This window comes from Callorhinchus milii, unplaced genomic scaffold, assembly GCF_018977255.1.
Source record: "Callorhinchus milii isolate IMCB2004 unplaced genomic scaffold, IMCB_Cmil_1.0 Scaffold1, whole genome shotgun sequence".
Lineage (NCBI taxonomy): Eukaryota > Metazoa > Chordata > Chondrichthyes > Chimaeriformes > Callorhinchidae > Callorhinchus > Callorhinchus milii.
In genome coordinates, this window is record NW_024704742.1 from 75570667 (window position 1) to 75590790 (window position 20124).

Below are 20124 nucleotides of genomic sequence, written 5' to 3' on the forward strand. Positions count from 1 at the left end.
CTAAAATTAAGAATTATTGCCTTAATATCGTACTTAGGACTCACCTCCTACACTAAATCTTTCCAACAACTTACATTAGGAAAGTGTCAAGAGATAATGCAGGATCGCCTGATCCTGGAATATGTGCTGAGTATTGTTTAGTATTGTTTAGTCACTATTACTGAGCTTTCCTGGGGCGGATAACTCCGCAACACTTCTCACCCCTGCTAAATGCAATGAAACCGGACAACATCCTCCAAGGTAAGTCACCAGAGCAACCTACAGAGGAGATGTGTTCCAGGTATAATATCGACTGAGGAATCCTTGGCATAGGGAAACTCACATTTATACCTTTGTTACTTCCCAACTTTTCTCAAAGCTCACCGATCTCTCTAACTCGAGCTGATAAAAACTCTGTCACTGACACCAAACTCTGCATACGCCTTACTTCAGTCCTTGCCAGGCTCCTCTGGCTCTCTGGTTCCCATCAGATTGATTTCAAGGTCCTCAACCTTAAAAAATCCCTCACCTTCTAGCACCTCCCTATCTCTGATCACTTCCTCATTAACCAAGCATTCATTAACTATGCCCTTAACCTCTGGAAGTTCCCCCTCCCTACCCCTCCATCTCTTCCTTTCCCTATCTGTCTTTATACAGTCAATTCACTTTACAGTGTGTTCTGTGAAGCGCTTTGGGATGTCCTCCTGACGTGAAAAGCGCTATATCAAATGCAAGGATTATTATTATTATTATTATTAAATCTGCCTAAAACATATCTTTAGACCACACCTGTGGGCAGCTCTCTGCCCTACTCCTTCTTTGGCCGGCACTTGATCACATCTTTGTGAAGTACTCTGAGACATGATCCACTATATAAATGCAATTTGTTATCGTTGTTGCAGGGAAAGAGTTAAATAACAAAATAATCTATTTCAAATTGAACTATTTTGTATCATAACTATTCCCCCAAAACTATTATTGTATTTCCTTTTAAGTAAATTAGGCTTGTTCTCTTAGGTCACCATGAAGTCTCTTTACCAAATTGAAGACTGAAAGTCTGGGCAGGCAACTGATAGAGTTGATGGTGGTAAATTATTTACTGAGCGAAGGTTTCAAATAACAGCGGCACATGTTAGACATTAGAACTAAGGAGGAAAGTCAAGTGGAACAAGTTTACTCCAAGGGTAATAGACATGGAATAATTCATCAGGATAAGGCACTGCAGGCATTCTGGTTCTAGTTTCCCTGGTTGCAAAGTGGGTTAAGGCAGATTGAAGGTTCAGATCCTGGTCTGAACTGAGCTGAACTCAGTTGAGGCTATATTTGACCTCAGAAGCCAGGGTCAAGGAGGAGAAAATAAGCCATGGTTGTCAAGACTCACACATGAATAATGGTACTGAAGGATAATGGAGCCTGTGGAACAATACATCCATGGAAAGGAAAAGAGGAAGCAGACGTTTTAGGAGTGTTGGAGGGAGAAAAAGTAGAGGAGAAAAGTTTGGCAAAAAGAAAAAACATATTCTAAAGGCAGCTGAAATCTTTACTGGGGAAGAAAGGATATTGCGATATGGTATTGAACATACTAAGTAGGTGATAGGTTTGTTGGGTCTAATTTTCTTCCCTGTTCCTAAAACACCCACTATTATTATAATTCATTTCCTGAACCTCACTGCCCCTCACAATAAGATTGCATAATGTAGCACCCTCCATGCAGGGTAGCATCTCACAGCACTTAACAGTGTTAAAACTTGATTCCAAGCCAGGGAAAAAGAGGAGGTGACTGTAGGCATGGTCAAGGAGCAAGGTCTTCAGGTGCAATCTAAAGACTGACAAGAAGAGGGCAAAGTGGAAGGAATGAAACAGAGAGTTCAGCGTTTCGGGGAGTAGTGGATGAAAGCACGGCCGCTGATGGTGGAATGGAGGGGACAATAGGATGACCATCAGTCTTCAAGTGAGCGCAGTTTTGTACTATGGACTTTGGAAGCCTATTTTTAAACATTCATTTGGGTTTTAAGTTGCATTCTTCAATTACTGATATTTTGCGATGTAATGTTCTTGACTAATAATTTTTTTTTAATATGTGCTTCACCTAAATAGACCTTATAAGGGGCAGAATGGCCAAAGCTTGCCCACAGATAGTGGTGTGGATTGATTGTTGACTTGAAGCAGACCAGTGGTTGCTGAGCAGAGGGAGCGGTCAGGGCAGTATGGTCGCAGGAGGCAGCAGTAAATATAAGTGCAAGATGTTGGTGTATATACAGAGTTTAAGTTCTTACCAGAACCCATCCTGTAACCTCGTGCTTCTCTGGCCCGCCACGAGTCTGAATGGCAAGGTTATCACGGTCACCAGGCAACAGCTCCATCTTTTCTACACCAGTCTCTGTTTTCATTAACTGTTGAAAGTAATATAATGAAGAACAAATCCGTCAATACTAAATATGCCGATTTTAAGTTTTAACCTTTCTTTATTATTCTCATTGTAATTTGAAATTGTATTTGTAAATATTCTAATAAGTCTAATTGCTATGAGCCCCGACTCGTTTAATACATGATTGAATCATCATCCAAGATCCTGTCTGCCTGTTTGAGTGGATATTTAAAATCCCACAGCACTATTTGAAAAGAGAAGGGAGTTTCTCTCTCTCAGTGTCCTTGGTCAACAATCCCCCAAATAACATTGGTCATTCATTCCATTGCTGCTTGTGGGACATTCTGTATGCAAATTGGCTGCAGCATCTGCCCATAAAACACACAGTAACTGCACTTGACAGTATAACCTGTAAAGCGCTTTGGGATATCCTCCCTATGTAAAAGTGCTATACCAAATGTAAGGATTATTATATAATTGTTATCATCTGGAATGGGCAGAGAATTCTTTGGTCTTTTTCCCTGACGTGGATGTTGCTCTTACTCTTCTGATCATCTGTGCCATTGAAATGACTAAAGTTATTGCAACTGTCATGGAAGGATTCATACTTCATGTAGAAAATAATTTACAAAGATATATTATTTAAAAACTCTCATTCTACGATTTCTAAACCACACAACCTGAGTAAAATAAATAATGCTAATGTTTTGTTTACCTTGTTCCAGGTAAGTATAGGAGTAGGAATTCCAATGACTTCACAACTAAGGTAAACGTGTGATCCAGTGATATTCCAGATTTCATTAGGTTGTGTTACAATTACAGGTTCTGCAAAACAAGAAATAGAAAAAGAGCTTTATTTCTTTACTACTTAACATGTCACAATTCTGCACCTCACTTCAGCTGATTGAATATGGGGAAAGAATGAAGGAGTGGGACTAATTGAATAGCTCGTTCAAAAACCCGGCCGGCTTAGTTATGATCAGCCAATGGGCCAATCCTTCTGTGTTGTAAGATTCTAGTAGCAGGTTAATTGAATGAAGTAAAATATAGAAAATAATAAAATAATCCTTCACAGAGGAATTTATCCAATTCTGTATGGGTTGTACAAAGTACAGTTCACTTCTCTTCACCACAGAGTTCATAGCTTTTTATATAAGTAGCTCTTATTTCTTGCTCTGTCTGTTCTTCAAATGTAGACTCGTGGTTTACTGTCTAGTGTCCTTGGAACACTTTTTGTTGCACTTCATGTTCAATACACATGATTTCAAGTCCCCATAATTTTACAGAAGCCATTAAATTGATCATGGGAACAGGGAAGTGGCTATGTCCAGATGACCATATAGTCTACTTTAAGTCTTTGACATGTAGATTGAATGTATTTACCCAAAGCCAAGCTGAAGGAGAATTGAGCATTCAAACTGTGTGATCAGTCTCCCTTGATGATTAAATGATCTACACAAAGATTGAGGAGCAATTTCATGTGAACACCTAGGATTCCTGACCTACAAGCAACAGGGGAAAATACTTATGGTAATTGATCGATTACAAATTTTTAACTCTATTACTAGTCATTATTTTAACATGGTAAATTATTCAGACCAAACACAGATATCAAACAGCACAGTATTAGACGGGAATCTTCCTTTTCCACAGGAAAAGAGAGGTTTCCGGAAATAGTAATCTTCAATTATTTTGACTATTTTAAGGAGTCCATCCAACACAATGTTTATCAGTGAGACCATGCCTAAGGTCACCTCCTCCTCCCCCTGGCTCGTCATCGTGCTCCATCATTGTCACATGCTCTGGGATGCTACCCCATGTGAGGGGCGCTATATAAATGCAAATTATTGATGTTGAAACAGGTTACCAGGTTGAAGCCAGTACACTGCACTAACTGTAAAAATGGGTGATGCTATAATGGGAGGATTGTGGGTGGGTGGGTATATTCTGGAAGGATGAGATCAGATGGGCCGAAGGGCTTTCTTGTGATCTTTGGTGAAGTATCACACCCATACCTTGATGTGTCATTATCTCCTTCAGATGCTGAATGACCTCCAGTGAATTTCCAGCAATCATAGTTTTCTTTTTATTTGTAGTATTAATTTCACTTTTAAGTTTTTCTTTAGACACTATATATAGTGTTCAACAAAACCATGCAATTTAGAAACATTGAACATTAGCCTTAAACAGTATATCTGATCTCGGGAATATCCCAAATGTTCATATGTTATTGACTTGATATCCAGAATTGGATTTAAATGTTACCCATTAAACTAACATTTAATATCACTGCACTGCATTAGTTAATTATATTTAGTGCTCCAAATATTAAAACTTCTTACTTACTGCACTTTGCAACTTATAACCCAATGTTGTACATAGCAGGAATGGTTAAAATAATCAGCAATAGATTGGGGCTTGATAACCATGAGTGTTTACTGTAATATGCCAAACTTTGTATATCAGCTGTGAGAAGTTTATACGTGATGATGATCACTATTGTTGTAATTTATGCAACATGTTGTACGTTACTTTTTGATCTACAATATGCTCTGTATGCAGTGATATTGACAGCTCCATTTCAGTGTCACTTCATTGTAAAGCAGCAACTTCAAAAGCTTGAACTCCAGCCAGTTTCTGAGCAATGGAGATCACACCAGTGGTCTGACCTTTCAACCATCTGAAGATAAAAGCCGTGGGGCAATGTATAATAGTCTGGGAAGTGATATCTTGGCTAACAGTAATTTTTACACTGATAAGCTACTTGCCGTAAGTTAAGAAACTGCATATCAGAATGTATAGCCTTTACACCTGGGTAAGGGGGTCCCATTGTGTAACTGGCTAAAGTGATTTAACAGTTGCAATTAGTAGCTCCTCCAGTGGTTTGGGTGGGGAATATACTCTGCCCATTGTAGAACCCTTTTATTCCCCCAATCTGTTCTGAGATAGCTGAACTGGGATGCCAGTGACTTATAATCAATTGGCCTCAGTGTCCCTGGGCTAGAAATGGGAAAATCAACGGGCGTTCCTACCCCTTATTGCTATGCAGTGACAGCAAATGAAAGCAAATACTGAGTGAGGCTGGTTTAGGCTCAGCTGTTATTGTCCTTTTCACCAGTTTGTTAGCCTGACAACATTCACTCTTTATACTCTCCATGTGAATCTTTACTTTGGATGAGGCACGATAGTGTGATCGGTGCCTGCAATACCAGAAATCTTCAGGAGAGGGTGGTCTGGAACACATTAGTCATATTGACCCTCCTCACTAGCTCCTTATAGGTATAATAATAATAATAGCATACTTCGTAAATTATTATATATATTATTGAAGGTGAATAATACATAACAGTAGACACAACAACAACAACTTGCACTTATATAACGCCCACCACGCAGGGTACCATCTCAGAGCGCTTAACAGTGTCGGAGCCTGACTCTGAGTTGGGGGAGCTGGCCGTAAGCACGGGAGAAGAGGAAAGTTTTCAGGTTGGACTTGAAAGGGAGAGAGGGGGCAAGGCAGAGGGATTGAGGGAGTGTTCCAGAGTTTTGGGGTGTAGTGGCTGAAAGTGGGACCTCCGATGGTGGGGCAGTGGGTGCGAGGGATGAGCAGGAGGCCGGTGCCAGTCGAGCAGGGGCGTTGGGTGGTGGATTGTGGAGTGAGGAGGTCGGAGAGGCAGGGAGGTGCCAGGGAGTGAATGGATTTAAACACGAGAGTGAGGATCTTAAAGTCGATCCGTTGGGTGATAAGGAGCCAGTGAAGCCTGGCCAGAACTGGTGAGATGTGGGCACTGAGTTTGGTGTGGGTCAGTATGCGGGTGGCAGAGTTCTGAATGAGCTGGATCTTTTGAATGGTGGAGCTGGGGAGACCAGCGAGAAGTGAGTTGGAGTAATCCAGGTGGGAGGTGACAAACGCCAGCACAAGGTTTTCAGCCATTTGGGATAAGGTACGGTCGGAGGCGGGTAATGTGGCGGAGATGGAAGAAGGCAGGGACCAGATGTGGGGAAGGAAAACCAGCTGGGAGTCGAACTGGACACCTAGATTGCGCACTGGTTCGGTGAGTCTGAGGGAGAGCCTAGGGAGGTTGAGGAGTTTAGATCCACAGGAGTAAAGACGTTGACGGGAGCCAAGCAATATGGCTTCCATCTTGTCCACATTCAGCTGCAGGAAGTTTACACTCATCCAGGCCCTGATGTTTGCCAGACAAGTTGCTAGAACATCAGTGGACCTGGAGTTGGTACTGGAGGAGGCAAAGTAGATTTGTGTGTCATCCGCAAACATGTGGAAGTTTACCTCGTGTCTGCGAATGATATTACCCAGAGGGAGCATATGGATAAGGAAAAGAAGAGGGCCAAGGATAGAATCCCGCAGGTGACCGGGCAGGGGTGGAAAAAGAAACCATTTGCTGAGATGAAATGGAGGCGGTTGGTTAAAGAAGAGAAGGTAGAGGGAGCCTTGGTCACAGATAGAGAAAATATGACTTTGACAAGCGCTCTCTCTGTGCTGTGGTCATAATGAAAACCAGACTACAGGGGCTCGAGGAGGGAGAGGTGGGACTGAAGTTGACCTGCAACAAAATGTTCCAGGACTTTGGCAAAGAAGAGTAGATTGGAGATGGGATGGTAGTGTGAGAGATTAGAGGGATCGAGGGTGGGTTTTTTGAGGAGCGGTTTGATGACAGCGGCTTTCAGGGGGAGTGGAATAGAGCCTGAGGAGAGAGTCTGGTTGACCATGTCGGCCAGCAGGGGTTAGAGAAGTGGGTGTTGAGTGACCAGCAGCTGGGTGGGGAGAGGGTCAAGGTAGCAGGTGGTGAACTTCAACCAGATGATTGTGGTTGAGAGGGAGGGAGAAATGGGAGCAAAGGGGTGCAAGGAGGGGGTAGAGGCAGGAACCATGGTGGAGGGAGAAGGCAGTGTAGATGGTCTGGGTGGGGTAGAAGGGAACATGGGAGGAAGAGGACAATGCAGCCAAGCGGATGTTTTCAATTTTCGAGGCAAAGAAATCTAAGACCTCTTCACACTTGATGTTTCATGTGAGGATAGAGGGGGCTTGAGGGTGGCACAGAGGAAGTGATGGATGGTGGAAACCAGCGTCTTTGGATTGTTGCTTGCCTCCAGGATGACTTTGGAGTAAAAGTCAGTTTTGGCCTGTGAAAGGGAGGGGCAATAGGTATGGAGGTGCTCGAGCCACAGCTGGTCGTGAATCGTGAGGCCGGATTTCTGCCATCTGCGCTTGAGCGTCTGGGTTTGTATTTTGTTTGAGTGGAGATGACGTTGTACCGGGGGCAACAGGTGGGTTTGGAAAAAACCCTGGATTTCAGGTGAGCCAGAAAATTGACGGTTGTGGAGAGACGGTCATTCAGCAGCTTGACGGCTACATCAGAATCACTGCAGGTGGAGGGCCAGAGGGAGAGGAGGTCTGAGGAAGAGAGGGCATTTGTGAGGGCCTCGGGGGAAGCTTTTTCCAGGGGCGGAAAAAAAGGGTTTGGAAGAGGGGAAGGGTATGCGGGAGGAGAGAGAGATGAGCAAGTGGTCCAAGATGGTCTTGTCCGTAATGGACAGGTCGGAAATGTCAAGGCCATGTGTGGTGATGAGGTCGAGGGGGTGGCCATGGTTGTGGGTTGGCGAGTTGATGTGGAGGGTGAGGTTTAGGGAGGAGAGGAGGGCAGTGAAATCTGAGAAGGTGGTGCAAGGGGAGTTCAGGTGGAGATTGAAATCAACCATTATGAGCAGGTGTTCAGTGCAGAGGGACAGGGATGAGAGGAGAGAGGAGATATCAGTGAGGAAGGAGCCAGGCGGTTTGGGGGTGGGTAGTAAACCTTGGAGGATTTTGAGGGAGAGAAAGGAGGGATGGTAGAGGGTGAGGTGCTCAAAGGAGGAGAAACAGCCAGAGGAATAGGGGGATAGACCAAGGAAAGCTTGTGAGATGAGGGCCACCCTGCCACCACATTGGTTGGGATGGGGGGGTGTGATGAAAAGTGTAGCTAGAAGAGGAGGTAGCAGAAGGATAGTAGAATATACACTATACTTACCCTACCCTGGCGGTTTGAACAAGGCGCCAGTAAGTGGCGTCACACTATACTTACCTGGACTACACTTACACAAGGTTTACTGAGTCTTTGAGACCAACTGGATAATATGTAAATTTGTGCTTGTGACTTTGAAAAGAATTTATGTCTGAGCATTTATTCCACTGCATTCATTGGATTTAAAAGTTTAAAGGTCAAGGCTAACCACCATACCAAATACAGCAAGATGTGCACCACTATTTCTTGGCTTAAGTAGTCTGGGAAATAACATGCCTTAGTACATTTCTTAGCCTGGCCATAAACTTTCAGGCGCATTCATTACAGTAATAAAGTCATCTTTCTTGTACACTGTAAAGCATTTTTAGTCCAGAAAAGGACTGAAAAAGAAGCTGGCTCTTGCTAATAATTTACAGCAGTGTTTACAGGCTAAATACGATCTCATTTGGGTCATTGTTTGTGATGGAAAACAGCGATGATTTATACATCATGGTTAAGGAATGTTAACTCTTCTTTGAAGCCAAATGCTAGACTTGTCCAGTTAACGCCCCCTACTTTGAATTCAAATCCCATTTGCCAATGAGCACAAGCACAGATCAGATCATCAAAAAAAAATTGTTTAATTCACTGCTACATCACGTTCAAAACTAAAAAAAATCTTAATGCAAAATTGTCTCTAACCTCTAACAAAAATTAATTCTTGAATATCTTCTGCTGCCTCAAACTAATCTGATTTCAAACATGATTTACATGTGTGGTTGTAAGCAATCTGATTTAATTTTTCTAATAGGTTCTGAGTTGCAGCGTTTGTCTAAAGGTCTCACTCTGACCTGAGGCTTGTTGAGTAGTGAATGCAGTACTGGAGAGCGTGGGATGTAATTTAATTTCCTGACTAATGTTTGGATGTTTTGAACATTCATACCCCCAAGGTTCAGGCAGAGGTTATGTTTTTGCTTGTTATTGAGATTATTTTTAAACTTGCTGGGAAACAAAACTTCCAGCAACTTCCCAACTTGAACAGACTCTTTCCCTACAGAGAATGGAAAATTTTCTACAAAAAAAACCCTTTTCTTTAAAAAGAATACCAGGATTGTGAGGAGTCTAACATAAAGGTGGTCAGTCTTCAAGAGTAGATTTGCATTAACAATGAGTGACATGATCGGGGTATCGTTATGAAAGACGAGACTACATTAATGCACTGAAGTATTCTAGACTAACTACAGTTCTGTTGACCATAGTCTATTCCACATTTTTGCCTCAATCTACACCTTAATTCAGCAAAAATGTTAAATGTAATTCAATCATGAGTCAAGGTACACAATCACAACTGGGTTTAGCGTAGTTTAAAGTAGTTATCTCCAGTTTAGGATCTAGCACCAGCATAGACTCAATAGATTGAATAGCTCCTCCTATCCCATAATTTCTATGACTGATTTTATGATGGCTACAAAAGAGGCCAGCAAAATCAGAAAAACTTTTGGAGGAATTTATGTATTTACATGAGGACAATAACAGTCAGGGCCACAGATGCAATGTTTTCCCTACTTCCTGGCTCATTCAGTAACTATTTGTACACAAAGGTTGGTTTCAGAGCTAGCCGAAAAAACATACAGCTTTATTTGGGAATTTCAATGTTTGCGCTCATATTTCTGACATGTTGTCATCAAAGTTGACTTGAACAGAGAAGGACATTCTTTAAAATATTTATTTCTAAAGTCTAGGAGTTTTCTTTCCCATGGTCAATTGTATCTGAGAACCTGAAAGCCTTACTAACATATCACAAAACCACCCACAGGATGCTCTTTCCTTCCCCCTTGAGTTTATAGAATGTTTGATACTGATAATATGTGCCAACAAATGCACCAGACTGAGAAGCAGATGTGTTGTGGTTTGAATACAATGTTGTAGCATGTTTATCAATTAGCTCTGATTTGTGAGAACCAATGTGAAGCAATGAGGTCAATATTAATATAACATGTCATCAATATAACATTTCGTTTTGTTCAATATTTAATTCACTGCCACTTCTCTTCTAGGAATGCCTACCTTGAAGAAGTTCTGCTCTGCTCTTCTCTTCGACATGACTTTCATTCTTCCCTTTTACCTTGATCTCCTTCTTTGCTCTCTGTTTCCCTTCTTGTGTTTGATAATGTGTCCACTAAAACCCGTTTTCACAGCCACATCTTTCCCCAGTAACTGTCTTAAACTGCAACTAATTTCATATGGATTCCATCTTAAATGTTTTGTCTAACATAACATCTGTGGCACTGGCCTTTACAATTTTATTTGCCGGCCTCAACTTGCACAGAGGTCTCATGGATTTAAATTCTGTGTAATTCTGTCAATAAAATTTGAAAATCACAGAATTTGTAGAAAATATATCACATGTATTTCAATAAATACACACAAAGTTCTTCAGACATCTTTTTTGGCGCAAAAAATTCCTTTTTATTGAGTAAAACCCTTATCTGGTCCTCATTAACAGATTGGGTTCAAAGTAGTGTTATTTTCCTATTCAAGCTTTATAAGTTCTGAGGTTTCAACACCAGCACTAATATACAATTAGTTGTGGTCTTGGTGTTAACAAGCAACTACTTAATATTCAAGGAGCCAGCCTGTCAGTTTGGGAATTGGGAACCTTTCACTTAAGCCAAACATTCTTTCATTTCAGCTATTGCTGCTTTCAGACATCTGTCTCCTTCAGTGTCTGTGCAAAGCTAGAAGCTTGTTATTAGTGATTTGTTTTTAACTTTGCACAGAGGAGACTCTATTCCCACTAGGTCACAGCTTTGACAAATCATTTGCAATGTCAGGAGTACTGAACCTCTTCGGACCAAGCTACTGTTGGTAACAGTTTCACTGCCCAAGTTTTAACATTCATGACAGGATGATGCCAGTTCTCAATTTGCTTAAGATTCTGGGAGACGGGAATATACTTAACCCTCTCCCAGAACTACCAATTTCAATCTGTTGGAGCAGGGAGTCCCAAACTTTCTGGGCTCAAGGCCCCCCATTATATGAGGCATTGTGCCTGGGAGTTCCCACCTACAGAGTTCCTGTAAGCAGCAATGTGGAAATGACATGGCAGATCATGGCCAGATGACAGATAAAAGTGACAGCCAGCACGGCATCCGGTCAGTGTGACTCCCACTGGAGGCAGGATGAAGAGCCCCGCCAATGAACTGTGAGGGCAACAGCGATGTCTTGTTTATATTGGAGAGCATTAAAAGCCACAGTTAATAGACGTCCCGCTACGCCTGATATGTCTCCTGGTTCCGCGGCCCCCCCAGGCATCCATGGACCCCAGTTTGCGAACTAATGTGCTCGAGCTTTCAGAAAGCATCTGCATGACTTTATACAGAAAAGACCAGAGCAAATATTTTCTTTCGATCTAACGCACCTGATCAAAATCCCTGTACAAACCTATATAATTCTATTTATGATATCAGTAGAGTTTTTTGTTGGAAATAGGAATGATAATTGGCCTCATATCCAGGTTGTGACTTTGTTTCAAAATGCTTAATAATCCCAATAGTAATAATTCTTACATTTCGTATAGTGTCAGGAGAATGTCCCAAAGTGCTCTGCAAGAATATAGTGTAAAGGTTTGCCCACAAAATATATATAATAATAATCCTTGCATTTGATATAGGATCTTATCATGTCTTCAAGACGTCTCAAAGCACTTCACAGAATATACTGTGAAGTGAATTGACTGTATATTTTGTGGGCGTAACATGGCAGCCAATTGTGCACAACAGTGCCCCGCAAGCAGTCATGGATTGAGTGACCATATTATTATTTTTTTTGAAGGAATTATTATCTCCAGAAAAATGATCTGCCAATCGACTAACAACAGGGTTCCTACTTATACGGCTAGGTAAATAGAAGCATGTGGAGTAAGAAATCTTGTCCAACATTTTGCCCTGCTGGGAATCAAACCCAGGTGTCTAGCTTGCGAGGCAAGTGCTCTAAACACTGAGCTACACGACTCCACAGTTCTCCCACAAAATATACAGTCAATTCAGTTTACAGTATATTCTGTGAAGTGCTTTGAGACATCTCGAAGATGTGATAAGGCGCTATATCAAATGCAAGGATTATTATTATTAAAGTGCAATAACTGTGTGTTTTGTAGGAGAATGCAGCAGCCAAGTAAGAACAACAGGGTCTTGCAAACAGCCATGAGGTGAGTGATCAATTTTATTTGGGCAATTGCTAGTCAGAACATCATGAGAAACTCCCTACTCTTTTTGAATATAGGATCTTTAACGTCCACCTGAACATGCAGACGGGGCCTTGCTTTACTATCTCATCCAAAGGACAGCACCTCTGACAATGCAGCACAGCCGCAGAAATGCAATGGAGTATCAGCTTGGACTATGTTGGTTCCAAGGCCCAATAGTAGGCTTGAACCCACAACCTTCTGTCTCAGTGGCGACACTACCACCAACCAAGCAAGGCTGACCTACAAGTCACTAGGAATCACTTGGACACTAATGGCTACAGTGAATACTTGTACAATACCCTTCTATGTGCTGGACATGTGGAACCGTTCTGAATGTCAAACAATTTGGTCTCCAACAAAAACATGTTGATTCTGCTGTGGTATCACTTTCCTCATAAAGCTCTCTTCACTTTTGCTGATGTAGATAGTGAGCATTGGCTTCTGAAGGTAACATCATGTCCAGACTCCACTCATTCACTAGCTGCTGGTCGGGTTGAATGACTGCCTCCAGCCTTGGGTAGCTCTTCTTTGTTGGGTAGCATCACTGCTAGGTGATAGAACAACAACAACTTGGATTTATATAGTGCCCTCCACTCCAGACTGCATCTCAGAGCATCTATTCTATTTATAGAATAGATAGAAACTCCTTAATCTCACGAACTAGCCAGTCAGAGGGCCCCACACATGCCAGGATGCAAATTAATGCACTGCTTCCCACTTGCTGGAAGATTTTAGGGAAGACGTTACCTCTCCCAGACTATTTGAGCATTACTGAATCTGATGGAAAAAAAAGTTTTCAACATTTGGCTCCGGAAATTTCAGGTCAACTCAAGGAAGCAGAACTTAGGCACAGTGAGAATTGTGTTATCCTAACATATGGACCATGTGGGACAATATGCCAAATTGTGAGAGTCAAGATTCCTTAGATCAATGGTGGCCAACCTTTTGAGTCGGCCAACAAAATAATTTTTCTTCACTGAATATTTTGTGATTTTTGCTATAAATCATGAAATATTCAATCAAGAAAAAACTGGAAACCAAACAGACTAACCTAGAATGGTGCAAATCTCGGTGAGCCACTTCCTGACAGTCAAGCATGGGTTGCCCACCACTGCTTCAGACATGATGCTAAATTCTGTCACTCACCATCTAACGACAACAACTGATCTAGCAACATTCAGGTAACATCTCAAAGGACAGCAGCTACATCCAACTGCGAATTTTGCAATTTCTATAAATCAACTAATTTTAATTCACCTCTGGCAAACAATTGATTTGATTACATGCAAAACAGTAATTTGCCTTTAACCAAATGCATCTAGAAAAATAGAACAGCACCTTGGGACGTCCTCCTGACGTGAAAAGTGCTATCCGCATGTAATTTTGTATTGGATTGTATTATCAAAATTGATGGCTTCCCATATAAAAATGAAGAAAGGAAACCACTTTAAGAAACATATACTCCCTCCACTAACTGAATGCCATTTTATAGGTGTCAATTTAGTGATTATTCCATATTCATCACTTCAATGTTCCCACATGTGTTTGGAATTGGACCCAGACGGCGTTCTTAATGGTGAAATCCATGGAGCTGGGGCTGATACATTCGGCTTCCAGCTAATGGAGCTTGGTTTTCAACACCAGGTTATTGGGAAACCATCTTTTCTTTGTTTAGTAAAATGCTACTTTTACTATTGAAGTCAGCTTTCATTTTGATTTGGCATGGACTACTTGGACCAATTGGCCTATCTGCATGCTGTAATAGTTAAACAGTGTATGTAATTTCTCCTGTAGGCATTCACCTACAAAACACAGTAAATATACAGTAATCCTGTGAATCACTTTGAGGCATCCTCTGTAAATGAAAGGGACTTTATCAAATGCATTTTTGTTTAAATTTAGTGCTATGTTCTATATGTTCTATAAATATTGAACACACTATTAAATTAACCCTAGTTGCTTGGCTAGTGGAAGGCTGCTAACTTTAAAAGTTTATGAAAGACCTTGAAAGGTACTGTTAGTTCTGGCTCTGTAAACTGAGCGCCAACTCAGATCAGGAATATAGAAGCTATACAAAAAAATAATAAAACACTTATTAATAACTGAATGAAAAAAATCACATGAAAGTATTCCACACCCCAGAGTAATCCATGCTATGATTTGGGCTGCATTTTTTATTAATCCAAGGCCAGGACTTGCTATTACAAGATCAGTCTCATAAATAAAATAATTGGAATGCTACCAGAAAGCAAAGGAGGGCTTGCGTGTTACTTCATGCAGATGTCAAGAATGTAGCAGAATGTAGCTTGGTGATACATAATCATAAAATAGTGACAAGTGTTGCAATTACTAAACTGGTATTTATTAATTTATTGCGATGTTGATCCATCAGCATACATGTTCCTATGTTAATATTTCTAAATGCTATTTTGCTAGTTAAAAAGAATAACAAAGGCAGATTATAGAGGTAATCAAAGTAGATATCGGTTTGAACAATTTAGTCACATTTAGTGCAATGTTTTAATTTGTAGCAGAATGAAATCAAATATGCACGCTATGCCTTTTGTTGCCAAAATTGCATGAGCATACTTGTGAAAGACTTGGCATATAATCCAAGTTTGTTACTGCATTCAAAGGTTAGACATAATTAGTTGTTTGACTGAGAGACAAGTTGTAGAACACTATAACACTATGCCTGACCTATTTATACATTTTGTTATTGAATAACACTTATATCTGAGCAGTTCAATAAGCAGTGCTATGGGAACGGAACAAAAGCAATTGAGGACATAGATGATGCTAGCAGAACACACCAGTATTATAATGTTTTAGAAATCCTGAAGAAGGTTATTTCTTTATCATCTACAGTTGAGGTAGCTGAAACAGGCAATAATAATAATCCTAATAATCCCTACATTTGATATAGCACTTTTCGGGTAGAGAGGACATCTCAAAGCTCTTCACAATCCTGTGAAGCGCTTTGAGATGTCCTCCCTACTTGAAAAGTACTGTAAAGTGGAGTGATTGTGGGTTTTGTGGACAAAAACATCCACAAAATTTGCACACAACAATATCCCACAACCAACCATGATATGAATGATAGATTTTATTTGGGGGAATGTTGGCCAGGACATTGGAAGAAACTCTCTTCTCTTGTTTAGTAGTCCCATGGGATCTTTTAACATCCACCTGGACAGACAGACCTCAGTTTAACATTTCATTCAAAGGACAGCACCTCTAATAATATAGCACACCCTCAGCACTGCATTGGACTATGAGTTCATATCCTGACATGGGGCTTAAACCCACAACCACTGACTCAGACATGAGCTACCTACCAAATGACACACTTGACGCTATCGCAATACATAAAATCACGAGGTAAGAGATAGATTATTTCAGGGTTTTTGTAGTCATTAACTCAATGCTGAACCTACCCTTAGGACAGCTTGCTAGCAAATCATCATTTTAAAGAATGGGAAATTAACATTTCATTATGCTTTTCATAATGTCAACCATAACCTCCGTCATGCCAAGCCATGAACTATTAAGGAACATACATAGCAGGAACTGCACCTGCAACACACAATCAATTTGTTTATATGCTTTGATCGCTTTCAAATGTTTTGACGTGAACAGACTATAAAAGTGCAAGTTCTTTATTTCAATGGTGTTCTTTCAACTTTCTGCTCAATAAAGGATGACAGACTCTAAAAGCATTCAGAGATTCAAATAAATGTCCCTGAGGACGTTCAAATAAAACAGAAATATCAACTCGGCACTTCTTATTCATAAACTTTCAAATACTGTTGTGAATACGCAGCTGCTAGCATTCATGTGCTTTCAGGCATCTCAGCAGGAACATGAAGAAGATCATTTGGTGAAGTTTTTATTTCCATCCGAGTGGATATATATATATATAAATGTGGGTTCACAAAAGAAAGAGTAAACTGTGTTAGTTACAGTGTGGCTTCACACATATCTCAATATGGAATACTATACTTGTTACATACAGAACAGGCTCGAATCAGATTAAACAATGAATCTTTCTTTAATTACTAATGAATGCACTACTGTGGAAAGATATGTGCTTATAAATCTCCAAATACACTGAAATGGAAATCTATCTGATCAAAGCTTTTTGAGCCACATTCCAATCTGGTGCGGAGCAATGGACTCCTACTGATGTCTATTTAATTGAGAGAAGAGGATGTTATACTATTTTCTATCTAATTTTTGCTCTAGGTGGACAGTTTCACTGCTGTCTGATTGTCAGTGCGTGTGATATCCCGTAGAGATTTGCCTCATGATCATTGTTTTTTTCATTATGGGTTGCTGAAAAACGCCAGGCTTTTTTGTTCAACACTTATGTTCTACTCAGAATATCCTACAGTTAAAAAGTGCAATTCTCACCACTGGAAATCTCTCCCACACATTATTGGCACAGAGTAGAATTTGTGAGGAAACTTCTGGAATTTGACACTTAAATCTCCTTGAAGAATACGTAAATGCGATCTTGAACATTCTGCAATTATTCCTTTCTTTTTCTAACCAAATTCCTCTCTCTTCCTGTCTTATTTTATACCATATTTGGTAGCATTTAATAGCAAATAAGAGCAATTCTTATAGAAAGATTGAAGATTTGTGATAAATGTAAAAGGTGAGTTTACCATGAGTGCCAGAGAATGAGCTGGAAAAGAATGAAAAATTTAAATTAACTTTATTGTGCCTGATCATGTCAGGATGCCATCACAAGGCATAACTGTCAGGTGAATGTTCTTGCTGGCAAACGTCAGTTTACACTAACAAGCAGCCACAAACACATGCATGCCAAATATCTAATAAAATAATAATAATCTTTGCATTTGAAATTGCACCTTATCACATTGATGAAACATCTCAAAGCTTTTCACAACAAAAACAACTTGCATTTATATAGCGTCCTTCATGCCGGACGGTTACTTGGAGCGCTTAAATAATTATCACGTCGTTGAGACGTCTCCAAGCATTTCACAGGATATACTATAAAGTGTAGTGACTGTGTGTTTCTCAGGGTTTAGTATAAAAAATAATTGTAGGCGAATGCAGAAACCTATTTGCACACAACAGTTATGATGTAAATGACCAATTTTATTTGGAAGATTGTTGGCCAGGATTGTTGGCTTGAACCCACAACCTTCATATCCAGAGTTAAGAATTGTACCAACAGAACCAGGTTAAGTTCTTTAACTGGAGGATTGTTGGCCTTGACACCAGGATAAACGCTCCTTCACTCAAATTTCACTCCTCCACCAGATTACAGCAAATAAATTAATATTAAAACTAAAAATTTCTCTCGGTCATATTGTAAAATTAAAGAATGAACGCCTCAATTTCAAGGAAGGATCGTCAGCTAGAAAGCAAAGGAGAAATGCAAAACCACCCTTGGGGAAGGAAAAGCTTAAATGCCAAATGATTGCAAATTCTGTCCGTTTGATAATTATTCCTGGTGATAGTTATTGGCCAGTATTGAATATCAAATTGAATGCTTAAAACATTGTAAATATACTCCATAATTTCATATCATTCTATCCAATATATTGCAGAGTCTTTAAAATCAAACACGTTCAAAGCTACAATCAGCCCCTCCCCCCCACCCCCAGCCCGTGCTGATAGCCTATCTGCTACTGGAAGCGATTCCATTATGTCAGTATAATAAAGGACATTTTTCAAAGGTAATCTTGGAGGCCAAGGACAACCCCAGGCTTCTCTTCTCCAACCAGCTCCACCGTTCATCATCCCAGCCTCGCCCATCCTCTCCTCCAACTCCATCTGCGAGGAGATGCTGGATTTCCTGGAGACCTCGAAGGATCCGTTCAGCCGCCTCCACCCTCCCAACCATCACCTCCTCCCCATCTCTCTCTCACACTCTGGCTCCTTCCCATCCCTCCCTCCACACCTTCAAACCTGTCTCCCCCTCCTCTCTCACCACCATTATAACCCGCATCAGTATCTTTGTCCCCACCCTCTGGAACTCCAACCCACATTCCCTTCACCTTGCTCCCTCCCTTGCCTCCTTCAAGGCACTCTTCAAGACCCTCTTCTTCAGCCCTCCACCCTCCCTGATCCCACTCCCGACCCATCCCCTGCTCGGGTCGTCTTACTGTTCAGGGACCTCTTCCCGATGTGAAAGGCGCTTTATAAATGTATTTTGTATTGTATTGTATTTGTGTATTAATTATATAGTTGTGAAAATGTTGGTATTTCACAAGTATCACACTAAGGTGATGAAAGCCAACAATAACAATATGCATTTATACAGCGTCCCTCACACACAAATGCATCTTGGAGCCCATACAATGGTGGGGTTGGATGCTAAGCATGGCAGAAAGGAGAGTGGAAGGTGACTGGTTCCAGATTTACTCTAGTTACTTAGGTGTCAGCCTGAGTTAGTTGGAAACACTCTCACTTATGAGTTAAACATGAGAACATAAGAATTTGCCAGGTGAAAGAAGACGACGGTCCATCCAGTTCGCCTTCCACCATCCTGGCAGTTATATGGCACAGCATGAACCAAAGCACTGACTGGTCAGTTAGATATTAAACATCTCATAGCACAATTCAGAAGGAAAAAGTAGTTTCTCCTAATTGGTCATTTGTTTCATGGTTGTTTCCAGGTCATTTCTTTGTATAAATGCAAATTTGTTGCTGTATTTCCCTACAAAACACACAGTCACTACACTTTACATTAAATTCTGTAAAGTGCTTTGAGACATCCTCCCAATGTGAATGGCACTGCATCAAATGCAAGGATTACTATTATTTTAGAATGTCCAGAATTTGACAAAATGTTTAGTTCTTAAACGAACTTACACAGAAACACCAATTTCAAAAGTAAGTTCTTTAAAAAAATGTTTTAAATCTACCACCAAGTGCTATATCAAATGAAATTATTATTATTAATTTTAAGATTTGCAGAACATACCATGCTATACATCATGTGCAATCAATCAAGTTTAGGCAAATCTGTATTTATATCAAAATAATTTTGTTCATATTGAAAATGTAACCCAGAACATGCTGACTGCATTAAAATACATTGACTGCTTAAATTGCTTCAAACATTGTGATATGAATTAACATATCTGACATAGTTTGCTATGGTACAGTCTGACCTAGGCCTCATTCAATTTGAAACAAAACCAGTGGTGGGTCCATCCAGCAGCTGAATTCATCAACATTATCACAGTGTGAAAATCCACTTCACAGCATCAGCCAACAGGCACCTCATGTAGCTGCTTTCTTTCCTATCAATGCAGAGGCAGATATTGTACAATGAATTGCTATGGACACCAGGAATGTAAACTGTTTGACCAATGAATCTTAGTTTAAGGTCTCTGCTTTTAGAATGCGTGCCAATTTCTGTTCATTTTATCTCCTCCTCTGGTCCTACCCATGCCATATACGCCAAGTTCATGCTCAAATACAGACATAGGCAGGAACCAGCATGCTCCCGACCTGAAAGGCACTACAGTAAAACTCGCATT

The 20124-nt window shown here is 40.5% G+C and overlaps 1 protein-coding gene across 1 annotated transcript in view; it reads right to left on the reverse strand.

Moving 5' to 3' along the window:
• The window catches only part of igfbp7 (insulin-like growth factor binding protein 7), a 36945-nt gene that overhangs the window by 6605 nt on the left and 10216 nt on the right, over positions 1–20124 (reverse strand). The window contains exons 3-4 of the mRNA XM_042344971.1: positions 3063–3172; positions 2256–2372 (exon numbers count right to left, since the gene is read on the reverse strand). Of these exons, the coding sequence (XP_042200905.1) occupies positions 2256–2372; positions 3063–3172 (227 nt within the window). The remainder of the gene's footprint in view (positions 1–2255; positions 2373–3062; positions 3173–20124) is intronic.